Source organism: Perognathus longimembris, chromosome 2, assembly GCF_023159225.1.
Source record: "Perognathus longimembris pacificus isolate PPM17 chromosome 2, ASM2315922v1, whole genome shotgun sequence".
NCBI classification, from domain to species: Eukaryota; Metazoa; Chordata; class Mammalia; order Rodentia; family Heteromyidae; genus Perognathus; species Perognathus longimembris.
In genome coordinates this window covers 27157277-27182353 of record NC_063162.1, presented here as the reverse complement: position 1 = coordinate 27182353, position 25077 = coordinate 27157277, and the positions used below count along the sequence as shown (strand labels likewise).

At 36.9% G+C, this 25077-nt stretch overlaps 2 protein-coding genes and 1 long non-coding RNA gene across 6 annotated transcripts in view; 2 read left to right on the top strand and 1 right to left on the bottom strand.

Annotated features, from left to right (window-relative positions):
* LOC125346230 (cytochrome P450 2C18-like) overlaps positions 1-25077 on the top strand; it is a 262366-nt gene that overhangs the window by 217327 nt on the left and 19962 nt on the right. Inside the window, exons 1-2 of one of the 2 annotated variants that reach the window (XM_048338617.1) lie at positions 23249-23433; positions 24776-24938. The exons of the other annotated variant lie outside the window; for it this stretch is intronic. Of the exons in view, the coding sequence (XP_048194574.1) occupies positions 23266-23433; positions 24776-24938 (331 nt within the window). The 5' untranslated portion in view covers positions 23249-23265. Of the gene's footprint in view, positions 1-23248; positions 23434-24775; positions 24939-25077 lie in introns of those variants that run through there. 2 annotated transcript variants of the gene reach the window in all.
* Positions 435-17102, top strand: LOC125346235 (cytochrome P450 2C5-like). 3 transcript variants are annotated; one of them, XM_048338637.1, is made up of 9 exons: positions 435-602; positions 1723-1885; positions 2108-2257; positions 4580-4740; positions 6340-6516; positions 9181-9322; positions 12666-12853; positions 14767-14908; positions 16921-17102. In XM_048338637.1, exons 1-9 carry the CDS (start codon positions 435-437, stop codon positions 17100-17102), a joined length of 1473 nt encoding a protein of 490 aa, XP_048194594.1. The 3 variants fall into 3 exon arrangements, with proteins under 3 accessions (XP_048194594.1, XP_048194593.1, XP_048194595.1); XM_048338636.1 differs by having other exon boundaries at positions 9175-9322; XM_048338638.1 differs by lacking the exon at positions 6340-6516.
* On the bottom strand, positions 521-24804 carry LOC125346251. Its single transcript, XR_007209883.1, has 4 exons — positions 24769-24804; positions 23404-23424; positions 22367-22372; positions 521-566 (listed from the first exon to the last, which is right to left on the bottom strand). It is a non-coding gene; the product is annotated as an uncharacterized LOC125346251 (long non-coding RNA).

The window sequence follows — 25077 nt, the reverse complement described above, 5'->3', positions numbered from 1 at the left end:
TTATCTGACTTATGCAATTCTAACCCCTCCGAATGTCACCTTTATAATAAAAATACAAAGTAAAAGAAAAAAAAGGAGAAACAGTTTTTGAGTGATGTTCTTATATTTCAAGTCCTTGACGTCAGCACTTCTCAATCATGATTGTACATGGAAAGCATGTAGGTTTGTATCTTAAGTTAGCAATATTTGATCACCAACAAGTGCAACTAAACCACAGTCTCCCGTATGCCCTCTGTTACTCTGTTATGAGGGACATGTGTACAGGTCATTCAACCTTTGTCTCTATCATTAGGACAAAGTCTAATCTGAAGAGATTGGGAAGTATTGACCTAATTCATACTAATGCACTAAAGAGGCACGTCCTACCATCCCAGGAACATTATTAAAGGTCTGCATGCAAGTTCACAGTACTCTCAGCAAGAAGAGAAGCCTCAATGGATCCCGTAGCTGTCCTGGTGCTGGGTCTCTCCTGCCTGCTTCTCTTTTCCATATGGAGGCAGAAGGCTGAGAGAAGGAAGCTCCCTCCTGGCCCCACTCCTCTCCCAATTATTGGAAATATACTGCAGCTTGATATTAAGGACGTCACTAAATCTTTAACCAATGTAAGTACTCTTCATGCTCCCTCCCTCAATGGTCTCTGAGAAGAGATAAATCAAACTATATTTTAAACCTACTATTGAAAATATAATAGCATGATCCTTGTACAAAGTGTTACATGCCCCTGACTTTACCAGTTTGTATTTTAATCATAGAATGAAGTAGAGTTTTAAATGAGTGTGTTATTGTCTATTTTAGTCCCAGTTACAAAATTGGAAATGATATGGATCCTTTTCCTCATCTTAGTTTAACAGCCATGTTAATGATTGTTGTATTTTTCTGAATATCCTCTGTAAAGAAGGAGTTGTGGTCAACTGTTCAATGCATTAAATTTTATACTCTATTAGACATGGCTTTTATTTCAGATTCATCATGGAAGTTAACTTCCCTGAGAAGTTGAGGATGACTGAAAGGAAATATCGTGAAAATGAGAAACTGTAAATATATAAGACCACTTAGGGAATCCTGACGGTGTCAGAATCCACTTGGAATTTTGCATAAAACATTTGTCTGGGACCAAGAGTGCTGCTTGGTGAGAAATGGTTTTGAAAAATGTGTCATGTACTGTCTTTAATGCCAGTAGATCCCAAACTGCACAAGGGTATAGAAGCAGCTGTGCTGACTTAAAACTGGCAATTTTTCAGGTTTGTCTCAGGCACTGAGATTCCCAACAGTAAGAGCTTCACGCCTATGCTGAAGCAATGATCTGGTTATTGGTTTGGTGTACAAAGGAGAATCAAGCATTTCTCAAGCATAGAATGTTCAATAAGCACAGGTTCAACTACGAATCTCCTATTCATTATCCATGGAGTTCTAGATAAGAATTTAAACCTAATGACTTCTGTGCCTTTCTTTGAGAAACATGACAAGCCTGCTGTGTGTTTGATGTGAAGATGAATTATAATGGTGTGTCAACTGCCTGGCCCATTTCATGGCACACTGTAGGCCATCTCTAAGTGACAGCTATAACAAACCTCCTTCATAATGCATGGACTTCAGAAATATTTACAGTTGTGTTGGAAAAATATAAAGCATAAAAAATGATGGTATCCGTTTTACTCAGGCTCGCTCTGTGGAGTAAATGGTGATGTCTTTACTTAGTGTTTTTTTTCTTCTTATTTATAGTTTTCAAAAGTGTACGGCCCTGTGTTCACTCTGTATTTTGGCATGAAGCCCACTGTGGTGCTGTATGGATATGAAGCAGTGAAGGAAGCCCTGATTGATCATGGGGAGGAATTTTCTGGGAGAGGCAAAGTCCCATTATTTGACCAAGTTTATAAAGGCCTTGGTATGTATATGTCTCTCTCTGTGTGTGTGTGTGTGTGTGTGTGTGTGTGTGTGTGTGTGTGTGTGTGTGTGTGTTGGACAGAGGATGATGGGGAAAATGAGAATGGAAAAAGAGGCCTGAAGGGTTCTGTAGTCAGAGCTTGCCCATTCCTGTGGCTGCCATCTGCTTCTTCCTCTTCCTTGCTTGTGATCTCCATCCATGTTTCTGCTTCCCTTCATTCAGGAATTATTTTCAGCAATGGACACAGATGGAAAGAGATGAGGCGCTTTGCACTCATGACCTTGCGGAATTTTGGGATGGGGAAGAGGAGCATTGAAGAGCGTGTTCAAGAGGAAGCCCACTGCCTTGTGGAGGAGTTGAGGAAAACCAATGGTGGGAGCTGCTTTATATCACTACTTTAGACAAGGAATATAAATAGCTCCACTAATTCCTTTCTGTCTCAGATTTGGATTCTTTTGTTTTCACACCAGAAATCATGAATGTAATTTCTTTTGTTGTTTTATGCTGATATTGGGGCTTGAACTCTGGGCTTTAAATTAGCTCAGCTCAGGGCTGGTGTTCTACCATTTCATCTACACCTTTAGTTCAAGCTTTTTGCTGGTGAGTTACTATAGGTTTCATTGATTGGCCCAGATTTGTTTTCCTGGGCTGGGTACCAATTACAGTCCTTAGAATTCACCCTGGGGAGTAACTACAATTCTAATCAGGAACCACACCAGTGTCTGAATAAATACATGTTTGAGTTTGTTTTTGAAGAGTTAAAGAACAATGCTTCCCTCCTAAAGTGAGTCAGGGTACCGAGGGAGTGATTGCTAAATGAGCAGGGTCTTAATGACTCTGTTAGTCCTCATATATCCTCACATAGATCCAAGTGTATGGTACCCTCATTTTCATGGACACTCCCATGATTCCTCAGTACCCATGCCTCTAATTAGGGATCACCATGGTGTGGTATAAAATATGATTTAATTTCTTTTATTGTCTCTGAATATAATTCACATCTCAAATTATTTCTCTGCAAACATAGTACAATGGATTCAGATCAACATTAGTTATTTCTTTTTACCCAGTACTTTCGAGTTTTTGTTTATATATTTTAATAACTTTATCCTCTACCATGAATCTGTAAAACACACAAATTGATTACATGATTCAATTAGCTAGATTTTAACAATGATCAGTTCTTTATCTAGTCTCTTTTTAATATAGTCAGGCTAAGTTTTCAGGTTTTTTTTTATCACTCTTCTCAAGATTGCTGGATTTTATGTTTAAAATCTCATGGTAAAAACAAAAAAAAATCTCATGGTAATTACTCCCATAACCAAATCTGCTCATCTATAATCATAATGGACAGGATTATGCATGGGATTCTAAATAATCTGGCTGTTGTTGTTTAATTTATAGGATTTATCTTTTTTTTTTTCTTGCTAGTCCCGGGGCTTGAACTCAGTGCCTTAGCACTGCTTCTGGCTAGCACTCTAGCACTTGAGCCACAGCCCCAATTCTGGCTTTTTCTGTGTATGTGTATGTGCTGAGGAATGGAACCCAGAGCTTCATGCATGCTAGGCAAGCGTTCTACTGCTAAGCCACATTACAGCCCCTGACCATCCTTTTTCAATTCATTCTTCCAAGTAAAATGAAGGACTGAGAATCAGACTTGCCCTACGAATGCCACACACATGCAGTCATAGCAGTGCAACAACTTTCCAAATAACCATTTCTTTCATAGTTAAAGAGTTTTTCTGAGAGCTTAGATATAATTGAGTCTTTAAGTTGCCTACACTCATGCAACCAAGACAATGACTATTGTATAATTCTATCAACCCCCACCAATTCACAATTCACTATTTAGGTTCTATGATTCGAACTTACTAGCAGCACCTTAAATATTGACTATTTGTGCATGGGAAGTTCACTGTAGGGAGAGTGCAAATATAATCATTTTCTTTACTGTATCTCTCTAATGATAGACAGACCCTCAGAGACAGGCAACCTTAAAATATAGAGTGTATTATGTATCTCAGGATTCCAAATGTTCAGCCTTGTCCCTATATTAAATTTGGTGTTTGATTAGACTTAGTGTCTACTTATCTCATATGGAGAGGGAATTCACTTTTAAATACTGACATGAAAAAGAAGGCTCCTGCTTTTAATTTTGTGTTTTGGTTTGCCTTACCTGATATTTATATTTAATAAAAGATTTAAATTTAGTTATTTCTTTTTTCCCCCTCATTCAAGATGAATGAGTTCTGCTTTTTACTTTGATTCCTTCTTGTATTTGGACTCTACTACAGTCTCTCTGGTTTCTCTCCATCAGTGATTCAACAAAGCTAGATACATGACAATCTCTCTCCTTCTTTCTCAGTACTGTGTAGCAAATGGGCTTTACAAACAGTTATATTAATATTCTGAATGGTTGACTATCAGATATATAGAAGTCTTCTTTTTCCAAAATAGCATACATCTGGGATTCAAAGACTTTAGGTAAAGGCAATTAGTATGAATTGCCATTGAGTGGCTGGTTAGTTTGTGTACTGACCAACACAGGCTTTAGGTAAAGTGATATGCCAGTTTAATTTATACTGACTATTTGGCTGTTTGAGAAATTAATAAGTAAACAGTAATACAAATTGGTGAAGATGACAAAGACTAAGTATTTCATATGTATATTTCAATTTGTTTCTCATTCCTCAGGCTCACCCTGCGACCCTACCTTCATCCTGGGCTGTGCTCCTTGCAATGTGATCTGCTCCATTGTTTTCCAGAATCGTTTTGACTATAAAGACCAGAACTTCCTTTACTTGATGAAAACACTTAATGAGGATTCCAAGATTTCGAGTTCACCATGGATACAGGTAAAGCCAAGATCTTTTCTTTCTAAGATAGCACTTACCTTTTCTTTTTATTTTAACAGACCCAACTTAAATAAAAAGCAAATGGCAAGATGAATATCTAGACATGACAGTCCTACCTAAAGAATCATAGAGTGCTATTCAGGAAATTACTGCCTATGCCAATGTGTCCTAGTGTTTTTCCTATTCTATTTTTGTAATTGCTTCAATGTTTCAGGTTTTATATTAAGATCCTTGATCAACTTTGAATAGAAATTATTACAGGGCAAGAGATAGGGATCTATTTCATTTTCTCCAGTTTCAAAATGGGTAAATGAAACTTGTTGCAATTGGTTAGGAAGCAGGGAAGGGAAGGATAATGGAGAGTAGCAGAGGAGCTGAGTCTGATCTACATATATTGTATGGCCAGGCTCTGTTGGCTCATGCCCAAAATGCTAGTTACTCAGACGACTGAGACCTGGAAGATCAAGGATTGAAGCCAGCCAGGGCAGAAAGGTCTGCTAGACTCCATCTCCCAGATAGCAAGCAAGAAACAGGATAGGAAGTGTGGCTCAAGTAGTAGAGGGCTAGTCATGAGCAAGAAAGCCAAGCAAGACCTTGACGTGCTGAGTTCAAACCCTGGTTCTGGCACAAAATAGAAAGATATATTTCATTTATGTATGGACATGTCAACATGAAAGCACTTGACAAGTAACTGATGCTAATAAAAATGGAAGATAAAAGAATATTAAGCAACAACTGAGAAAGATGTCATAGCCTAAATTTTATACCCACTTAAAAAAGTAAACGCTAATTGAATCCAGCTAATGAACTCAAACGATTAATTTGATATTTCCCATTAAGTCTCAAAGGGATATTCTTATAAATGGCTTTTCAGTTCCAGTGTGGATCTGTGTATGTCCAGGTCCTTAGTGAAAGCTTACATTTCCCACAGGCTTGTTTTCCAATCATACTTCTCATGTTCATGCTATTACTGAGCAGACATATTTTTCCTCACAGAGGAAGCATGTCTGGTACAATGGAAGCTACTAGAAATCACTGAGTAGGAGTAGAGTCAGACTGTTTGATGATTACTCTGTGGTCCTAGATGATGATGTAGCCAGTGTACAAATGACAAAATGAAATTATAAAACAATCTTCACAATATTTTCCCTTGTGCTGAAATGGCATGGCCTAAAAAACTGTGTGAACATGGAGAGTCATTTATATGCTCTGGCATGAGGCTGAGTTTTAGGGCATCCTTAAACTCCTCACATTTTATATGTGCCATCAAAATTTCCCTTCAAGATGAAGCCATATGACATTTCTATTTAGAGCTAAGTTTTTTTTTTTTTTTTTGGCCAGTCCTGGGCCTTGGACTCAGGGCCTGAGCACTGTCCCTGGCTTCTTCCCGCTCAAGGCTAGCACTCTGCCACTTGAGCCACAGCGCCGCTTCTGGCCGTTTTCTGTATATGTGGTGCTGGGGAATCGAACCTAGGGCCTCGTGTATCCGAGGCAGGCACTCTTGCCACTAGGCTATATCCCCAGCCCTAGAGCCAAGTTTTGTATAATATGCATAGTCCATATATGCAACTATATTTAAAACTATTGTTTTTGCTTTAGATCTACAACCTCTTCCCCAATCTCCTTCAGTATGCTCCAGGAAGTCATAAAACAGTACTAAAAAACGCTGATTATGTAGAGAGTTATATTTTGAAGAAAGTAAAAGAACATGAAGAATCACTGGATGTTAACAATCCAAGAGACTTTATTGATTGTTTCCTGATTAAAATGAAACAGGTAAAATATGAAAAATCTGTACAGGTAATCGAATTCTTGAGCATTTTGTGACACAGTAAATAGCGTGTGCTACTAGAGATGTTTAATCAGTCAAACTCGCAGTGCTTGAAAAAATAAGTTAGCAGTTATAATTGAATCTACACTAAACATCCTGGGAAACTGAAAATGAATTTGTTAAATAAGAAGAATACATTTACTGTTTTCTTTATGTAAAAATAATATGACAAGGAGGAACAGAATGCACAGGGCAGGTGAAACAGATACAATTGCCATGCAAAGTTTTTTTTTCATATTTTTATTATCAAACTGATGTCCATGCAAAGTTTTGTGTCATTTTATAAAGATACATGTTATTAATATACACTGTATAGAGGACCTAATTACAGTGTTGTTCTATATGTCAGAATTGGCCTTGAAGAAATAATTCTGAAATGATCCTTTTTTGGTCATGGTTTATCTTCCTTAAAATATTTTTTTAAATTTTGGCATATAAAAATATACATATATCACAGTAATATATTATATTTTTCACATTTTTATGAACAAATTAATTGTACAAAGGCTTCTGTAATGATCTTTTATAGATGTGTATAATATACTTTAGTCAAATTCACCTCTTTTATTATGTTTACTAAGCCCTCTTTATTCTTTGTATATAGATTTTAGTCGGTTTCATTATCCTATTTTCACCTATACTTATAATGAATATATTATATATGTAACATGTATGTACAATGCACACAGAAAATGAATAGATAATGTGTATATATGCATATATAATATACTGCAATCAACAAAGAAAGTTGACTCCTTATTAGTTACTGTAGGGAATTCTATGACAACTTTATGACAATCTAGTATAACATCATGGTGAATCGACTTCTGATTACAGCTTTAATTCTCTGCTCCCTTCCAATTGCATCCTTCTCAGGTTGTTTTGTCACTAATTACATCTTTAATACATGTGTATTCATAGCATTCATCTATGATTATTGCCTCATATACTTCCTTTAAAAATGCATATAAAGTAAAAAGTGGTTAAATACAAAAATATAGTATAATTAATATTCATATGTATCTGTGGAGTTATATTTAACAATGATATATATTTTTGATATAGTGTTGATTTATTTTTCAATATGCTTTAGTTTCTATTTGAAAACTGACTCTGCTTAGCACTTCTTATCTGGTAAATCTATTCATGAGAGGCTCTCTTGTCTTTAATTTTATTTGAGGAGTATTCATTTTTCCCTCATAATTGTAGGATATGAGATAAAATTAGTGTTTTAGTCCATGACATAGAAATATTAAATTTTCATTCACTTAGATTTTTATTAATTTTTTCCACAGATTATAATAGGCTATATGCCCTCACATATTAAATCTCCAAATTAATATTGACAGATGGAAATTTTAATATTGGTATTTGTGCACACTATTCTATAGTGATTTTACCTTAAGATTTAAGAGTATTTGTTACTTAATGATCATAGAAAAGTACATAAGTTTGAAAGTACTAAATTTTGTTTATCATGACGAGCTTAGAATGCATGTGAAATTTATACTGTCAAAGGAGATGAATCCTGTCCTAGCAAGAACAAATGGTGAGAGATTCAGTTTAATTATTTTATTATATATTATTAGACATATTACAAGTCATCTTGAGATTATGAAAGCATAATGGAATTAATTCTGGCCCAAATAACAGCCAGAAAACGATGCAATTGGGTCATTTAATTATTTCCTCATTCAACATTCAAAACTGCAACCTGTTGACAACTTAATCTCACACCCTCTTCTCTGTCTTTGTCACTGCTTTATCCAAACCTTGCCTTTACACCAATGACAAGTTTGTGTATCCATAATTGTCATCATGGTTTAGTGTCTCTTCAGCTCACGAATTTCTAGTCATTCCCTCACAGGTTCCCTAGACCACCTGACTCAGTGCTTCCCATCTGCTGGCCCACCTTGTTTGGATGAAGCCATTCTTACTCCTTGGGACTCCTAAATTTTTCCCCACTTTAACATTTTTCACAGGCAATATGGACCATATGTAAAATTTTGATACAAGAAGTAAAATTGCAACAGGGAGCTCATGGCTGTAATTCTAGCTACTCAAGAGGCTGAGATCTGAGGATCAAGGTTTGAAGCCAGCTGGGCACAAAAGTCCCTGAGACTCTTGTCTCCAATTAACTAGCACAAAGTGGGAAGTGGAGCTGTGGTTCAAGTAGTTTAGCACTAGCCTTGACCAAAATCACTCAAGCCCTGAGTTCAATCCCCAGGATCAATGAAATCATCATCAACAAAAAGTTTAATTGCAGATTCTTGCTTCAGGCTTATAACAAGTATGTCCCTAAGTTTCCTACTTCTATTACTCAATTTTCTAGTCCTTTAAATATTGTAGAAATTTTATTATTAGTGGCTTAAATGAGCAGTGAGTTTTGTGACCTCAAATACAGTCACATTACCATATTAGAGTAGGGACAGCACAGTAGCCTTACAGCACAGAAGCATTACTCTCATCTAGTGTACCACCCCCACTATGTCATTGTTCATTTTGCTTAGTCCTTTACTCTCCCAGTTTATACCACTGTGAGATACTGAAGATTCATTGTCATCACTTGTGCTGGTAAATAATATAATTGTATCAAATCCTAGGAGCAGGAAAATCACAAGGAACCATCGGAATTCACTAAGGAAAATTTGACAGTTGTTGCAACTGATTTATTTGGTGCTGGGACAGAAACAACAAGCACAACACTGAGATACGGCCTCCTGCTCCTGATGAAGCACCCCCATGTCATAGGTAGGAAAGCAGGTGATTTTCAGGAAAGTATAGGAAAGATGCTGCTACTGATTTGCATTGCCAGATATGTCTCACAGTTCAACATCCTGTGCCACCAGCTGTAATCAGAGAGAAGTGATGAGAAAAAGGTAGGGGGAAAGGCATTAAGACTCTGTTCTGGTGCCTGGATTTTATGACAGGTAATTGTAGAAAACAGTTCCATGATAAATTGACATAAATTAGACCAAATTTCCCAGCTTTTACAGTAGATAAGTTCTCCTTTCCTTATCCTATACGTTTCCTCATCCTGACAATTCTAATGCTGCCATAGGCCACAGAGAACTCCTGTCAATGATGCATAAGTCAATGTCCTAGGAATTAATAAGGATATATGAGAGAAATTCCAATCCGGGATGTTTTCTAACGGTAAATACTCATTAGAAAGAATTAGTGAGGCAGAATCCATACCTGAAGGAGTTTTACAGTTTCAAAATTCAATTTCCATAGAACTTATGTATGATAAAAGTAGAATTTTACAAGGGTATCTGTAAATTTTATCTTCTACAATGTTATTTTTCATTTAAAGAGTTCTACTTGTAGAAACCCTGTGTTAGGATTTAGGAAATAATGATAAAGTAATTTTAAATGATAATTAGTCCTTTGAGAATAGAAAGGAAGAAGGGAGAGTAAACGGAGAAGAAATATTCACTAAAATTCAGACACATAGAGTAGGTATAATTATGATAAACACACATGATGCTTTCACCTAAATATTGTAACAGGAAAGTCCTGAGGGAAAACAAAGCTATGTCTCTAAAATTCTCATGAACTTCATTCCTTAGAAATAACAGATGTCAAATAAGATGGAAGAAGATGTAGCAAACAGACTCTTCATGCTCAAATTCTCACCACAGCTCCATTCATCTGGTGAAAAGTAAAGCTTTCTCTCTTCAGAGAAATTTTAACCTGGGAATCTCTGTACTCAAAAATTTGGGGAATGACAGTGAAGTATAAAGATGAGAAGTCCTGCAAAGCTCTCTTGTTGTTTGTGATGCACAAATTTTTATCTCTCTTGTTTCTTGAAATTGATCAGCAATGTATATCCTTCAGTGTGAATAACTATAAGAACCTCCATATTTGACCATTTTGGTAGAAAATTCTCTCCAAGTGTCTAGCAGAATAAAGGGGATAAAAACCTACACTCAGTATAAGGATGTAGGATTCCAGAACACCAGGATTAGAAAGACCATCACAACTTTCAGAAAGATACAGCTAGGTCATATATAAAGAGAAGATAGAGATTGCACTAGAACTCTTAAGAGTGACTACTACTTATGTATTGATGAAAGAAAATTGGAGAATTAGACTTCCATATCACCCATACACTATATACTCCATTTTCTCTTTTTTTCACAAAATACACTTAATGCATTTTATTCATTTATCTAAAACCAAGTCAACGAATTTCATGGATCCCATCTGAGACTGTTACTGAGGCTGCTAGAAACTCAACTTAGAAAACACTCACATCAGAACAAAGCAGAAGCAAATGATGCAAGGAGAGAGGGGGAGACACTGCGAATAAAAGAGAAATGGCCTAGTGTCTCAGATTTTCTACTTACTGATGATGTATTGCTAAAAGTTTTAAACAACTATTTATGTATTTGCAAATAATCCTGCCTCAGGAAATGGAAACTCATGAGCTGATATGGAAGACGAGGGAAGAACAATCAATGGAAAGAATCCTAGTTTCCACCCAGGGAACAATATTTCTGTAGCCAGAATAATTGAAACTGTGATGACTTGTTTAGAACTCAAGTACTATGAGTAGTATATTGTTATTGATGAACTGGTTGGTGGGAAGTATGTGTGTGTGTGTATCTCGATGTGTCTATTTGTAGATGTGGCTAAATGTGTAAGACAGAGATGTGAATGCACATTTTGATCTCACATACTAGGAAATCAATAAATATTCTCTAAAACTGATTAAAAAAATCAACTGGATACTGGACACCAGTGACTCATTCCTGTAATCCTTCCTGAGCAGGAAGCTGAGATCTGAGGCTTGAGGTTTGAAGCCAGCCCAGGGAGAAAAGTCTGTGAGACTCTTATCCCCAATAAACTACTCAGAAAAAAGCCAGGAGTGGTACTGTAGCTCAAGTGGTAGAATACCAGCCTTGAGCACAAAGCAGCTCAGGGACAGCACCAGGCCATCAGTTCAAGCTGTGGGTCCAGCAGGAAAAAAAAGAAGAAAAGAAAAGATAAAGAATAATTATTTACAAATATGAAGATAATTTTGAGAAGCAGATACTAGGATGTCCAATATGGCTAACAGTGGAAACTAGTCGAATAATGATAGTATTACTGAACATTGAACATACACACACTATTTGTATAATGTTTAAATGATAATTATTAAAATAATATTTATTTCCTGTTTTTCTTTTTGGACTACCATTTCTTCTTCTGCATTTTTATCAGTGTACATTAACTTCACAAAAACATTTAATGCTGATAAATCCATATATACATATACATATAAATATTTGTTAAAAATCATTAAGTAGTTGTACAGAGGGACTCAATATAGCAAATCAGTTCATGAGTTCTAATGCATCTTGATCCATGTCAGTCCTCGTAATGTACTTTTATTCATATTTTTACTTATGTCCTGTTTATTTTTTGAAATATACTTAGTTCGACTCATGTTAGATACAGAAATTAACTTTTTTTAAAGACAGATCATTTGTTTCATAAATTAATAGAATTTGAAAACCATTTTACTATAAAATAACCTCTTTTATCAAAAAATATTTCTGAAGTAGCACAAAATGGGAATATTTTATTAACCTCTTAAAGGTCATACTTATCGCCATTTATGTTATTGTATAGTCCATGAATTAACATTCATATTTGTGGAGATTTGTAAAATCTGGAGATGTAAGTGAAGATAATAGTGTCCTCAAAAATATGCTTTTCATGGTTACTATTTCATTCCCATTATTTTGTAATATGTTATTATAACAAAGTATTATAGGTAGATAGTCCTTATTATAGTATACCTTTTACATGATAAAATTATTTTAGTTTACTATATAAAATATATAATTGGTACATGAATAGTTTTGGGTTTTTTTTTAACAAGAAGCTTATTAACTCTATGGCTATATTAATGAATTATAAAGCTAGTTAATAGGAGAGTGATGTATGTATATATTGAAGTTTAAGTATTTCATAGAGCATATTTTGTTTTTACCTCGAATCTTGTTGAAGTTCATTATTGCTCTTTATGCAGTAGTGAATTACTATGGCCAATGTGCCACTTTCCTCCTATTCTGGCATTTCTTATTTGTGTCTCAACCAGCTAAAGTAAAGGAAGAGATCGACCATGTGATTGGCAGGCACCGGAGCCCCTGCATGAAGGACAGGAGCCAAATGCCATACACAGATGCTGTGATTCATGAGATCCAGAGATACATTGATCTCTTACCCAATAACATGCCCCATGAAGTGACCCGGGACATTAAGTTCAGAGGCTACCTCATTCCCAAGGTAGGCTTGTTTCTTCTGTGCTGAGCCTCCACAGGGAGCCTGAGTTGCTGAGTTCACTGTGGGATTCTGCTCCTCCACTAAGCATGAGAGAGCTGCAAAAGTCGCACAGTTGACTGTCTGGGAGCGTTTGTGATATGGGAAGTTCGGGGTTATATATCCTTTCAATAATAGCCTTGGTCTCTAGCAGTGTATTATACAATTTTGTTGCACTCCTTAAATTGTTTTCTTTTGACTTTGATTTTGGCTAGTCTTCAGTTTTGTATTTCCAAATGAATGCACAAGTTTATGTCTATCAATTTTCCAAAATGCTCTGCTGGCAGGTTTAGTATGCCTACAGTAAAATTATAGATAAATTTTGAGGGAAAATGTTACTTTGATTTCTTCAATTCATAAATAAGTCATTTTTCCCAATTTACCTATGCGTTACTTCTTTTTTCCAAGTAATAATTTGTTTTCAATAAAGTGGCTAACAAATATATTTATAGCCTTTCCCTAAATATTGAGTGTTCCCACTGTTGTTATTTTATTTTTTGTCTTGGGCCTCAAGCTCAGCAGTTGTGTGCTGTCTTTGAGCTCATTTGAGCAAGGATAGCCCTTTACCACTTTGCACCACAGCACCATTCCCAGTTTTCTGCTGTAACTGGAGACAAGAATCTCATGGACTTTCCTTCCTGGCTTTCCATAGCTTTATGCCCTCCTTGCTTTTATAAGGTTTATGCTGTTGAGAAATCTCATGTTATGCTGATGGGCTTGCCACCATAGATAATGACTTGCTTTTCTTTTGCAGCTTTCAGTACTCTTTAATTTTTCTGAACATTTAATGTTTAACTATAGTGTGTGGTGTGGTGATTCTTTTCTTACATGGCCTGTTTGCTGCCCTAGAGGCCTCCTGTACCTGGATTGCTAAAGATTTAGGAAATATTCTCCTATTATTTTATTGAATGTGTCTTATTCCTTTAGCATGGTCTCCTCCTATCTCTATGCCTATGTTTTATAGGTTTGATCTTTCATGTTTCTCAGGTGGACTATGTTCTTTTCATACTTGTTTACTTTTCACCTAGTTCTTCATCTGTTTTAACAGATCTACTTTGCCCTTAATCCCTGATATTGTTTTCAATTTGATCCACTCTTTTCCATTGAGTTTTATTTATTTTAGAGAGCTTTAAATTTCCAAAATTTGAGTTTCATTCTTTTATTAAGATTTCTGTACCTTTTTGAACTCCTCATAGATATATTACATTGTTTTACTTACTTTATTCAGCTGATTATTTGTATCCTTTTCATAGTCACTCATTTTTAAACAGTTCATTTTATTGACCATTCTGGTAATTATCCTTTGGTTTCTTTGGGCATACTTCTACTTCAATATCCTTTGTGTCTATTGCTATAGGATTGTTAAACTTTGGATGTACTTGCCTTTTTTCATATTCTCTGCATCTACTTATGGAATTTGAAGCCAGTTCATTGGATGGAAGTGTCCATCACCTGTAGACTAGAAGATTGAAATAAGTGATTTTTCATTGTATCTATCGCCTCTATAACTATTTGTTTTTCTTTTTGTCATTCATGGGGTTGAACTCAGAACCTGGGTGCTGTCCCTGTGCTAATTTGCTCAAAGCTTCAGTTTTTCTGGTGGTTAATTGAATGTACGAGTCTCAATGACTTTTGTGCCCAGGCTAGCTTTGAAATGTGGCTCTCAGATCTCAGCCTCCTGAGTCCTAGGATTACAGGTGTGAGCCACTGTCACTGGACTTTTTATATATATAATATATAATATTGTATGGGTTTTTATACATATATAATGTGTGTTATATATGTGTATATTTGTATATATAATATATATGTGTGTGTGTATGTGTGTGTGTGTGTGTGCGTGTGTATCAGCTTAACTTCTCTGTGTGTGTTGTTTCCAGGGCACAACCATAATGACATCACTGACTTCTGTGCTGCATGACCACAAGGAATTCCCCAACCCAGAGACGTTTGACCCAGGCCACTTTCTGGATAAAAGTGGGAACTTCAAAAAAAGTGATTACTTCATGCCTTTCTCATCAGGTAATAAAATTTTATTTCTATATCTCATGATACTTTTGAGTGGAGGTTCATTTGGAAGTTACATAATGCCTGCTGTTGGGTTGGTTCATTTGTATTTAGCTCATGTACACACAATAGAATTCTATGTTTCTATCAAAAAGAATGACATCGCCCCATCCACAAGGAAATGGAAATACTTGGAGAAAATCATGCTAAGTGAAGTGAGCCTTCCCTAATTGGTAATAATTCATATTTGTCTAGGATATTCCTAGGAGTTGATCACAATAGACCAATAGTTATGTGCATATGATCACATAAGATGACGCTAATTGAAATGACTTCCAAAATATGGAAACAAGGAGTTTACCATTCTTTGTTGTAATTTTTAATGTACAATGTGAAATTATTTCATTTTTATTCTGTTTATCTTCCCTATTATTTAGCACCTGCTGTCACTGTATTTGATTCTGGTAACGTGGGTATTGTATATATGTTTGTCTGAATTAGGGAAGGGAAGAGGCACATGAAAATGGTGAGACAAAGGGTAAAAGGTGAACCAATGCAACAGCAATACTTACAGGAAAATATGTTGTAAACTAACTGTAAAACTCTCAGGGGGGGGGATTGGGGAGAAGGGAAGATGGGAGAAAAATGAGGGAAGTGGTAACAAGTTTAACAAGAATGTATTCACTACCTTATGTATGTAACTGTAACCCCTCTGTACTTCATCTTTTTTTTTTTTTGCCAGTCCTGGGGTTTGAACCCAGGGCCTGAGCACCGTCCCTGGCTTCTTTTTGCTCAAGGGTAGCAATCAACCTTTTGAAGCACAGTGCTCCCTCCAGCTTTTTCTGTATATGTGATGCTGAGGATTGAACCCAGGGCTTCATGTATGCTAGGAAAGCACACTGCCACTAGGCCAAATTCCCAGTCTGTATTTCATCTTTACAATAAAAATTTTTTAAAAAAGAAAAACGAAGATGTCTCTAGAACTTACAAAGTTTATCATAGAAACATGAAACTCAAAATTTTTATAAGTAGAATAATGAGCCACCCATTAATATTTTAATAAATAAAAATCTATTATCATTTTAATTCCTCACCAATACTTCATGAAGGAATTATTAGAATCTCCATTTCACATATGAAGAAACTGAAATTCACATAGTTTAAGTAATTCAGCCATATGGGTAGTAAGTTTCAGAGTCAGGACTTGACTTCTGAGTTGACCTCAAAACAGTGTTTCTCACGAGTACTTCCATGAGATGAACTCCACTTGGAGTCTAGGGTAGGTATATATCGTCCAGCCGTATGTATCACTCCATAGACCCCAAAATGTGGAGGAAATCCCAAAGTACATGGTCACAGGCCCTCTGATTAATATGGACAACGCTAAGAAAGAAGGAATGAGAGTAGGCCTTGAGGAAAACTATGAAATCCTCAACTCAACCACAGGGGAAAAATAGTACGGAAAGCTTGTCTTCTAGAATTATGATCTCTCTCTTTAGTAGGAAACATATTAGTGTAACTGACATAATAATTGGGGAGCCCCCAATGCTTCAGAAAGAAAGAAAAAAGGGGGGAAAGAGAGGAGGAAAAAATTTAAAGACCATTTATCATGTAGAAATACTTAATAAAATACATGAAGATGTTAATCTGCTTCTTAAATATGATTGTGTTTGGCATGGTTTGCTTCTGGATTATTTTTTAAGACAGGATCTTAAATATGTAGCCCAAATTGCTTACCAACTAAAAGTTCTATCTTAGCCTCCTGTGCTGGAATTGCAGGAATTTGCTGGCATTCTCAGATTAAAATAATACTTTCAATGATGTATTATTTTAGATGCCATTTTTACTGTTTCTATATAGCCTCCCACCTCCCTGAATCCATCTGCCATGCATTCGGTAAATCACTGAATGTACATTGGCATTTTGTTTTGCTAGTTACAAATGCAGTGCTTCATAAACTCACACTTCCATACATAGAGTCATTTCCTGCTTTGATTTTGATTTTGATATTTTTGCAAAAATTTCAGGTAAACGGATGTGTGCTGGAGAAGGCCTGGCTCGGATGGAGCTGTTTTTATTCCTGACCACCATTTTACAGAACTTCAACCTGAAAGCTCTGATGGATCCACAGGATCTCAATACCCGTCCAGTTGTGAATGGGCTTGCCTCTGTGCCCCCTTCATACCAGCTCTGCTTCCTTCCAGTGTAAAGAAGAGCTCTGCTGTCTGCCTCTAGCTGGGCAGTAACCAGCAGTTCCCTCCTGTGAGCCAACACTCACCCCCTTCTGTCAGGGATGCCTTCCTTTCCTCCCTTCTCACTTCTCCCCACTCCCTCCAGATGCAGGAACATCCAGTCTGCAGTTTGGAGGGCTTCCTGTGTCACTGCATAATCATACCTATAGTACACTATGCTTTATAATAGATTTATTAACTACCCCAAAAGCTATTAGATAATAATGCTGATTTAGTAATATGCTAGTACCACAAAATAATAATATGATTACCATGTGACAATTCAGACTCATTTCCCTGTATATGCTCTATAATAAACATTATTTTTCATGCTTGGGGTCCAAACCAGGGTCCCACAGTAGCATGTTGCACACATTATGGCAACCATTGGGAATGGGAAAGGGGAGGTAGGAAAATCCTTTATGTTGCCTGTCATATCTGGAGATGTGGGTTTAATGAATAACAGCAATGTCCAGAAGCAGTTCCTCTTGCAGGAAAATACACAGAAATAGACAGGAATAAACATTAAAGGTTAGAGTTCATGTCTCCACTTTGGTGTTAATGTAAACAAAAAAGAAAAATTGGAAATATTCTTTTCAATTAATGTTTCCAACTGAAAGCAAGGTATGAGTTTATGTTTTTATATTGCTAGTTATCTGCTGTATTATTTTTATTGCTATATATCATCTGTACCTTTTAATATGTTTTATATATGTGTACAATACACTTTGACAGTATTGATTTTTCTTCAGTTTGGGCAGTTCTAAATTTTAAATTCAGGGCCTTGTTCTTCCTAGACAAGAACTCTACTGATTGGACCAAGTCTTCCATCTGTTTTCTTGCTTTCTACACACACTGTTTTACACTCAATATAAATATGGTGACAAATTATAATAATGACACTGAAATCACTTCTCCCATTTCATTTTTTGAACTTTCACAATTCTGCATCTAACACACAATTTCCCCTTCCTTCTACTTGCCATGTTTCACATGAGAACCATCACCATTCATCCCTCTGCTGAACTCTTTCCCCAGAAGAAGCCCCCTGGCCCAGCAATTTTCATGCTAGTATATTAGGGCCTAGATGCATGCACAATAAGTACATAAATTAGTGAATAGTTAGTGTGTGTTTCTATACAGAATATACAGGATACAAACACACATTCTATATAGTTTTTTGTAAGATTGGACTCATTATAAAAGTATATTGAACAAATACTGGTAGCTCTCTACTTGGGAGGTTGAGATCGAGGTTCCAAGCCAGGCCATATAGGAAAGTTCATGAGACTCTTATCACCAGTTAATCACCAAAATGCCAGAAGTTGTGTTGTGACTCAACTGACAAACACTATCCTTGAGCAAAAATGCTCTGGGAGAACTATACAATTTATATTTATGGCACAGCATGTTACTATTTTTGGTGGAATTGGAGTTTGAACTCAGGGTCCCACACTAGCTAGGCATTCTTTGCTGATATTCTACCATTTGAAACATACCCATAGCCGGGCATTTTACTTGTAACTTTGGAAATGGAGTGTTATGTACCTTTCTTCTGGGGATGGCTTCAAACTGTAATCCTTCAGATTTCAGCTTTGTGAGCAGTATATAATACAGGCAAGAACCACTGGCCAGGGATGGGGATATGGCCTAGTGGCAAGAGTACTTGCCTCGTATACATGAGGCCTTGGGTTCATTTCCCCAGCACCACATATACGGCCAGAAGTGGCGCTGTGGCTCAAGTGGCAGAGTGCTAGCCTTGAGCAAAAAGAAGCCAGGGACAGTGCCCTGAGTCCAAGCCCCAGGACTAGCCATAAAAAAAAGGAACCACTGGCCAAAATCTCCATATGAGGTTTTAATAATTGTATACACCATACAGGATTTTTTTTTTATTTATTTTTTTGGCCAGTCCTGGGCCTTGGACTCAGGGCCTGAGCACTGTCCCTGGCTTCTTCCCGCTCAAGGCTAGCACTCTGCCACTTGAGCCACAGCGCCGCTTCTGGCCGTTTTCTGTATATGTGGTGCTGGGGAATCGAACCTAGGGCCTCATGAATCCGAGGCAGGCACTCTTGCCACTAGGCTATATCCCCAGCCCCTCCATACAGGATTTAAATCAGGCAACTAGATACATTTCTTGGAACATACAGTATGTAGTATATCATTTATCCATGGTAAAACTATTCAAAAACCCCTTTTTGCATCATGATATGACAAGAGAGTAAGGATAGTCGTAGTGAATAAAGTAAAAATCCACAAAAGTTGAGTTTATTCAAACTAAAAGACTTTGGTCTATTAGTGTTGAGTTAGATTCTAATGCTAAAGCAGAGCTCTGTGAGTTGCAAACATTTGATGAATGAACTCAAAGCGGTACTGCTTAATTTTGTTTTTGATAAAGAGTTCATTCATCATATATTATTTGCAAGTTCTCAAGATAAAAAGCACTGGTAGAGATGGAGAAAAATGGTGGAGGAGATGAAGAAAAATGGTGGAGGAGCAACAGATCCCTATCTAAGCTCCCTCCAAGAACCCAGTGTTACTACTCCAGAGAAACTTCCACACATAGAAAGTCATCTCAAGAAAGTTATAATAGTATGGATATACTGGCCAGAAAGGGAAAAAATGAGGCAGCTGGTTTGATAAAACAAATTTGAGCTCTGGGAAGCTTCCCACCACCCTCCCTGCATGTGCTCCAGGCTCACCTACAGTGGACACCGGCTAAGAGGAGAGAAATCTTTCAGATGGGCAGGGGACAGATGCAGTTCACAGGCAGATTTCAGACTTTCTGAAAAGCCAGAAGAAGCATGATGTTATCCTGTATCTAAAGAACCCCATAGACTCTACTCCCAAGTTACTTGAGCTGATCCAAAACTTTGCAAGGTAGCAGGATATAAAATAAGTCCTCAAAAATCAATGGCTTTCTGTATGCCAACAATGTGAAGAGGGAGGTTGAAATCAGGACAGCAATTCCTTTTGCAATAACCACATAAACCATAAAATACTTAGGAATAGTAACCTTAACCAAAGAAGTGAAAGACCTGTATGATGGGAACTTTAAAAGCCTGAAAAAGGAAATTAAAGGAGAACTAAGGAAATGGAAATTTTTCCCATGCTCCTGGATTGGGAGGATTAACATTGTGAAAGTGGCAATATTGCTAAAGGCTATTTACAAATTCAATGCAATACCCAACAGTAACCATCACCATTCTTTAATGAAATAGAGGAAGGAATCCAGAAATTCATATGGAACAATAAAAGGCCCAGAATAGCAAAAACAATCCTAAGTAGAAAGAACAGTGATGGACAAATTTCAATTTCAATATCAAACTTCAAGCTGTATTACAAAGCTATAGTAATAAAAACAGCTTGCTACTGGCACAAGAACAGGCCTGAGGGCCAATGGAATAGAACTGAAGACCCAGAAATGAACCTGCAGACCCATGGCTACTTAGTCTTTGATAAAGGACCTAAAAGAATAGGATGGAAGAAAGGCAGCCTCTTCATCAAATGGTGTTGGCAAAACTGGCTCAACACCTGTAACAAGCTGAAACTAGATCCTTATATATCACCCTGCACCAAAATCAATTCCAAATGGATCAAAGGCCTTGAGGTAAAAATCAGATACCCTGGAACTAGGAAAGGAAAAGGGAATATCAAACTCGAGAGACAAATGATAAAAAGACAAAGCAATGCAACAGCAGTACTTAGAAAACTATATGGTGTATACCAACTACAACTCATGGGAGGGAGAGGGAAACGGCGAGTGGGGAGGCAGGAGAAAAATGAGGGAGAAGGTAACAAGTTGGATAAGAAATGTCTTACATTTGAAACTGTAACTCCTCTGTACTTCACTTTGAAAATTAAAAAAATAAAAAGAAAATAAGAGAAAATAAAAGATAAGCACCAAATGTTCCTAACACCCATTTTAGTCAATGGACATTGTAATTTTGAAATTCTTACTTCTTTTCAAAGTCAGTGGTTGGCATGAATATTGAAAAACAGTACAAATTCAGAGAATATTTAACTTGTTTTAACTGACTGATTTAACTAAGGGTCAGCTTATGAGCCTTGGAATTTATGACTTTTGATCTCACCTCTACCACTCACAGCTCAGTAGACTTTTTCTTGTTTTAAAGGCAGCCAAAGGGCAAAAGAAAAGTTTAGCAGTTATCAACTACAAAGCTTGATCTTCCCAGTCTCCCTAATTGGAGCACACTTAAGTTCTTAACAATATTTAACAATGCTTTAATAACGTTTAAAGTCCATTCAGTTGAGCTTTCTGCAATCACCTCAGTTCCACCCTGTGCAATTTGGTCCCATGAGAAGAAAATTTATCAGCACCATCTTCCAAAGTTTTTCTTTGTGTTTTCCAAGACATTTTGTTGCATTTGCCCTTAAATTTATAGTAATGACTATTTTCAGGTTAAATTTTACTTTTAGTATACTGTATTAGTCAGGTTTCCTATTAGTCCTATTCTTCTTTATGAACTTAATTGTTTAAATCACCTCCTTTCTATCTAAAGAATGTTTCATACATTAGTTAAACATTCAACAGATGATTTTTAAATGAAATTATAGTCATAATGTATTATAAATTTGGTATAGAATTTTAAAAAATAGTGTATAGGGCTGGGGATATAGCCTAGTGGCAAGAGTGCCTGCCTCGGATACACGAGGCCCTAGGTTCAATTCCCCAGCACCACATATACAGAAAACGGCTAGAAGCGGCGCTGTGGCTCAAGTGGCGGAGTGCTAGCCTTGAGCGGGAAGAAGCCAGGGACAGTGCTCAGGCCCGGAGTCCAAGGCCCAGGACTGGCCAAAAAAAAAAAAAATAGTGTATAAATTTTCCTTCCTCTGTATTAAAACACTTAAATCTAGCCAGGCTCAGAGGCTCAAATCTGTAAGCTGAACTATCTGGGAGGCAGACAGAATAAGGATCATGGTTCAAGGCCAACAAAAAGCAAGAAGTAAAAAAGACTTCATCTCAAAAAAAAAAAAAAAGCTTTTGGGTGTGGTAGGGCACACCTGTCATATCAACTACACTAGAAATAAGCAGTAAGACTACTGCTCAAGGCTGGCCCTGGAAAGAAATGCAAGAATCTACCTGGAGCAATAATAGAAGAAAAAAGGGCTTTGAAGGTAACTCAAGTGGTATAGTGCCTATCTAGCAGGTTTAAGGACCTGAGTTCAGTACAACTACTGCAAACAAAGTAAAAGAAAAACAAAAATCTCCATCAAAAGACACTTAAATCTAATGATAGTATAAAGAACTACTTTTTAACCATATCTTTCTGTCTGTCTGTCTATCTACATTTTAATGTATGTGCTAAGAAAGGTTTCTCTAACAGTAATAATAGTATTTACACTCAGGAGTTCTCATTGACACAAAGGTTTTATCTAATACATATAATATATGTATATAAACTTCACCAGTATTTCTTCAATATTCCTACAGTTCTTTATTGCTTTTGAAATTCAGGTTCCAGTCAAAGGGCAGGTCTACAACATGGTCTATACAGTTTCACTTAGGTCTGCAGTAATCAGAAAGAATTAACTTATCCTGGTTTGTTTTTTGTTTTCTGTGTGTTGTCCACAGTAAAGAGTCCCAGACAGTCATGTTAAATGTTTCTCAGGCTGGTTATGTGTGGTTGTTTTCTGGAAATTAATTTACAGTTATGTCTTTGGCAAAAAAAACAAAACCGAAACCACACACAGTAGTTTATGTCTGTCTCATGTGTAGAAATGAATGAAAAATAGGAAATGAAATAAATAAAATGGAACGCAATGAAAATTTGAGCCATATCACCCTCTTCACATTTTTATGCTTTTGTGGTAGTGAGGAATTGAACCCAGAGGTTAATGTATGCCAGGCAAGCACTCTACTACTGAGCCACATTCCCAGCCCACATTAATAAGAATTTAAGAATAGTGCTTAGGACCTATGCCAGTAGAAATAAATATGAATACATTATGTTTATTTTTTTTAGTGATTAGAGCTTAGTCTGAACACTAAGGGTAACTAGCTGATTGCTCAATTAGATAAGCAAGAGATAGTTACAAATTAAGCTTTCTTAATTTGTCAATATGTTATAAAAGCTCTGGCTCGCAGGCTTGCAGTTGTTTCATCAAGAAGAAAAGGCCTCCATGGATGCAGTCGTGCTCCTGGTGCTGGGTCTCTCCTGCCTGCTTCTCCTTTCACTGTGGAGACAGAGCTTTGGGATGGGGAGGCTCCCTCCTGGCCCCACTCCTCTCCCACTCATAGGAAATATCCTGCAGATCGACTTTAAGGACATCAGCAAATCCCTGACAAATGTAAGTATGTTTTGTGAAAAGGAAACAACACCTACTTTTCAATAAAATACATTGCCAGAGACAAATTATTAAACTTCTTTATTGCAAGGCAGATATTCCCTGTGAATGTGATTATGTTTGGCCTGTAATTGTCAGAAATACTGGAGTGAAACAGTGCATTTTGTTAGTATAGAAACACTTATGTGGTAAGAGATTTGAAATATAAAGCATTGTTAAACCTTCTTTGTTTCAGTCATTTACTTTTTTGGGGGTGGAAGGGAAGGGGCTCAGTCTTGGGGCTTGCACTCAGGGCCTGAGCACTGTCCCTGGCTTCTTTTTGATCAAGGCTAGCACTCTGCCACTTGAGCCACAGCACCACTTCTGGCTTTTTCTATACATGTGGTGCTAAGGAATCAAACCCATGGCTTCATGTATATGAGGCAAACACTGTACCACTAGGCCATATTCTGAGCCCATGCTATGTTGCTGTTTTTCCTGAGGTAAATGGTAATAGAAATGTTTAGAGATTAGAGTTGTATACTGTGCATGTGTGCTTTGTTTAGGTTGGCAGTCATTTAAATTTCTCTAAAGAAATTACGTCTGGAGTCTAAGAAATGCCTTTGGATCTACAGGAAAAACAAATAAGCACAATAAATACATACATAAAAATGAGTGAAAGGAACAAATGGGTGGGATCCAATGGATTTTGGTGTGACACAAAATTGTGTCTGTGACTTCTGAGTGAGCATGTGGAAGTAAGTTTTCTTTCATGGTGTGAAGCATGTTCTCTCATTGCTGGCTCTCTGTATGAGTTACTAACAGGAGCAGATCCAAGCTTGACTATGCACTAGATCGCTTAGGGAGATTAAAAGACATAGATTAATTGCATTTGTCATAGGGCTATTGAGTTCTCTTTGGAAGAGCACTCTTTACAGCAGTGGGATTTTGCACCAAATATAAACAAAAGGCCACAGGTAAACTGCTTGAATATCAGAGAGTAAGTAAGTTTCATATTTGGACCTTCTCGTTATTGACTATTTTATGGCATCAGCAATTTGAAATTCTTTGAACCTCAGGTTATTTACTTATGAAACAGAGTCAAAAAATGCAGGTCAAGGAGGTGACCAGCTGTGACAGTCTGAATAGTATTTCCTTGGCAGTTTTCTGACAAGGGGGATTTACTCTGCAAGTGGCATGGGTAACCATTGCTATTTTATATCTTTTTGAAATCCTCCAACATTTGAAGTTGTGTTTGACAAAATATAATATCATTGGTATAATGATATAACTAGTGCATTGTGCACCATAGGTTGTTCAAATACTGACTTTTTTCTGCTCTTTTAAACTCGTTTGCACTTTGCAGTTGTCAAAAGTCTATGGCCCTGTGTTCACTGTGTATTTTGATATGAAACCCACTGTGGTGGTGCATGGCTACAAAGCAGTGAAGGAAGCCTTGGAGGACTTTGGAGACCAGTTTTCTGGTAGAAGCATTTTCCCATTTATTGAGAGAAGTAATAAAGGCTATGGTAAGTGTACATGTGCATGTGTGTTTCTGTGTGCAGTGGGCAGTGGTCTTGGGGATGAGACGTGGGTTCCTCAGGCAGATCTTGGCCATCTGTGTGGCTTCCATGCATGTGCTGCTGCTTCTTTGTCTGAGATCTTCCT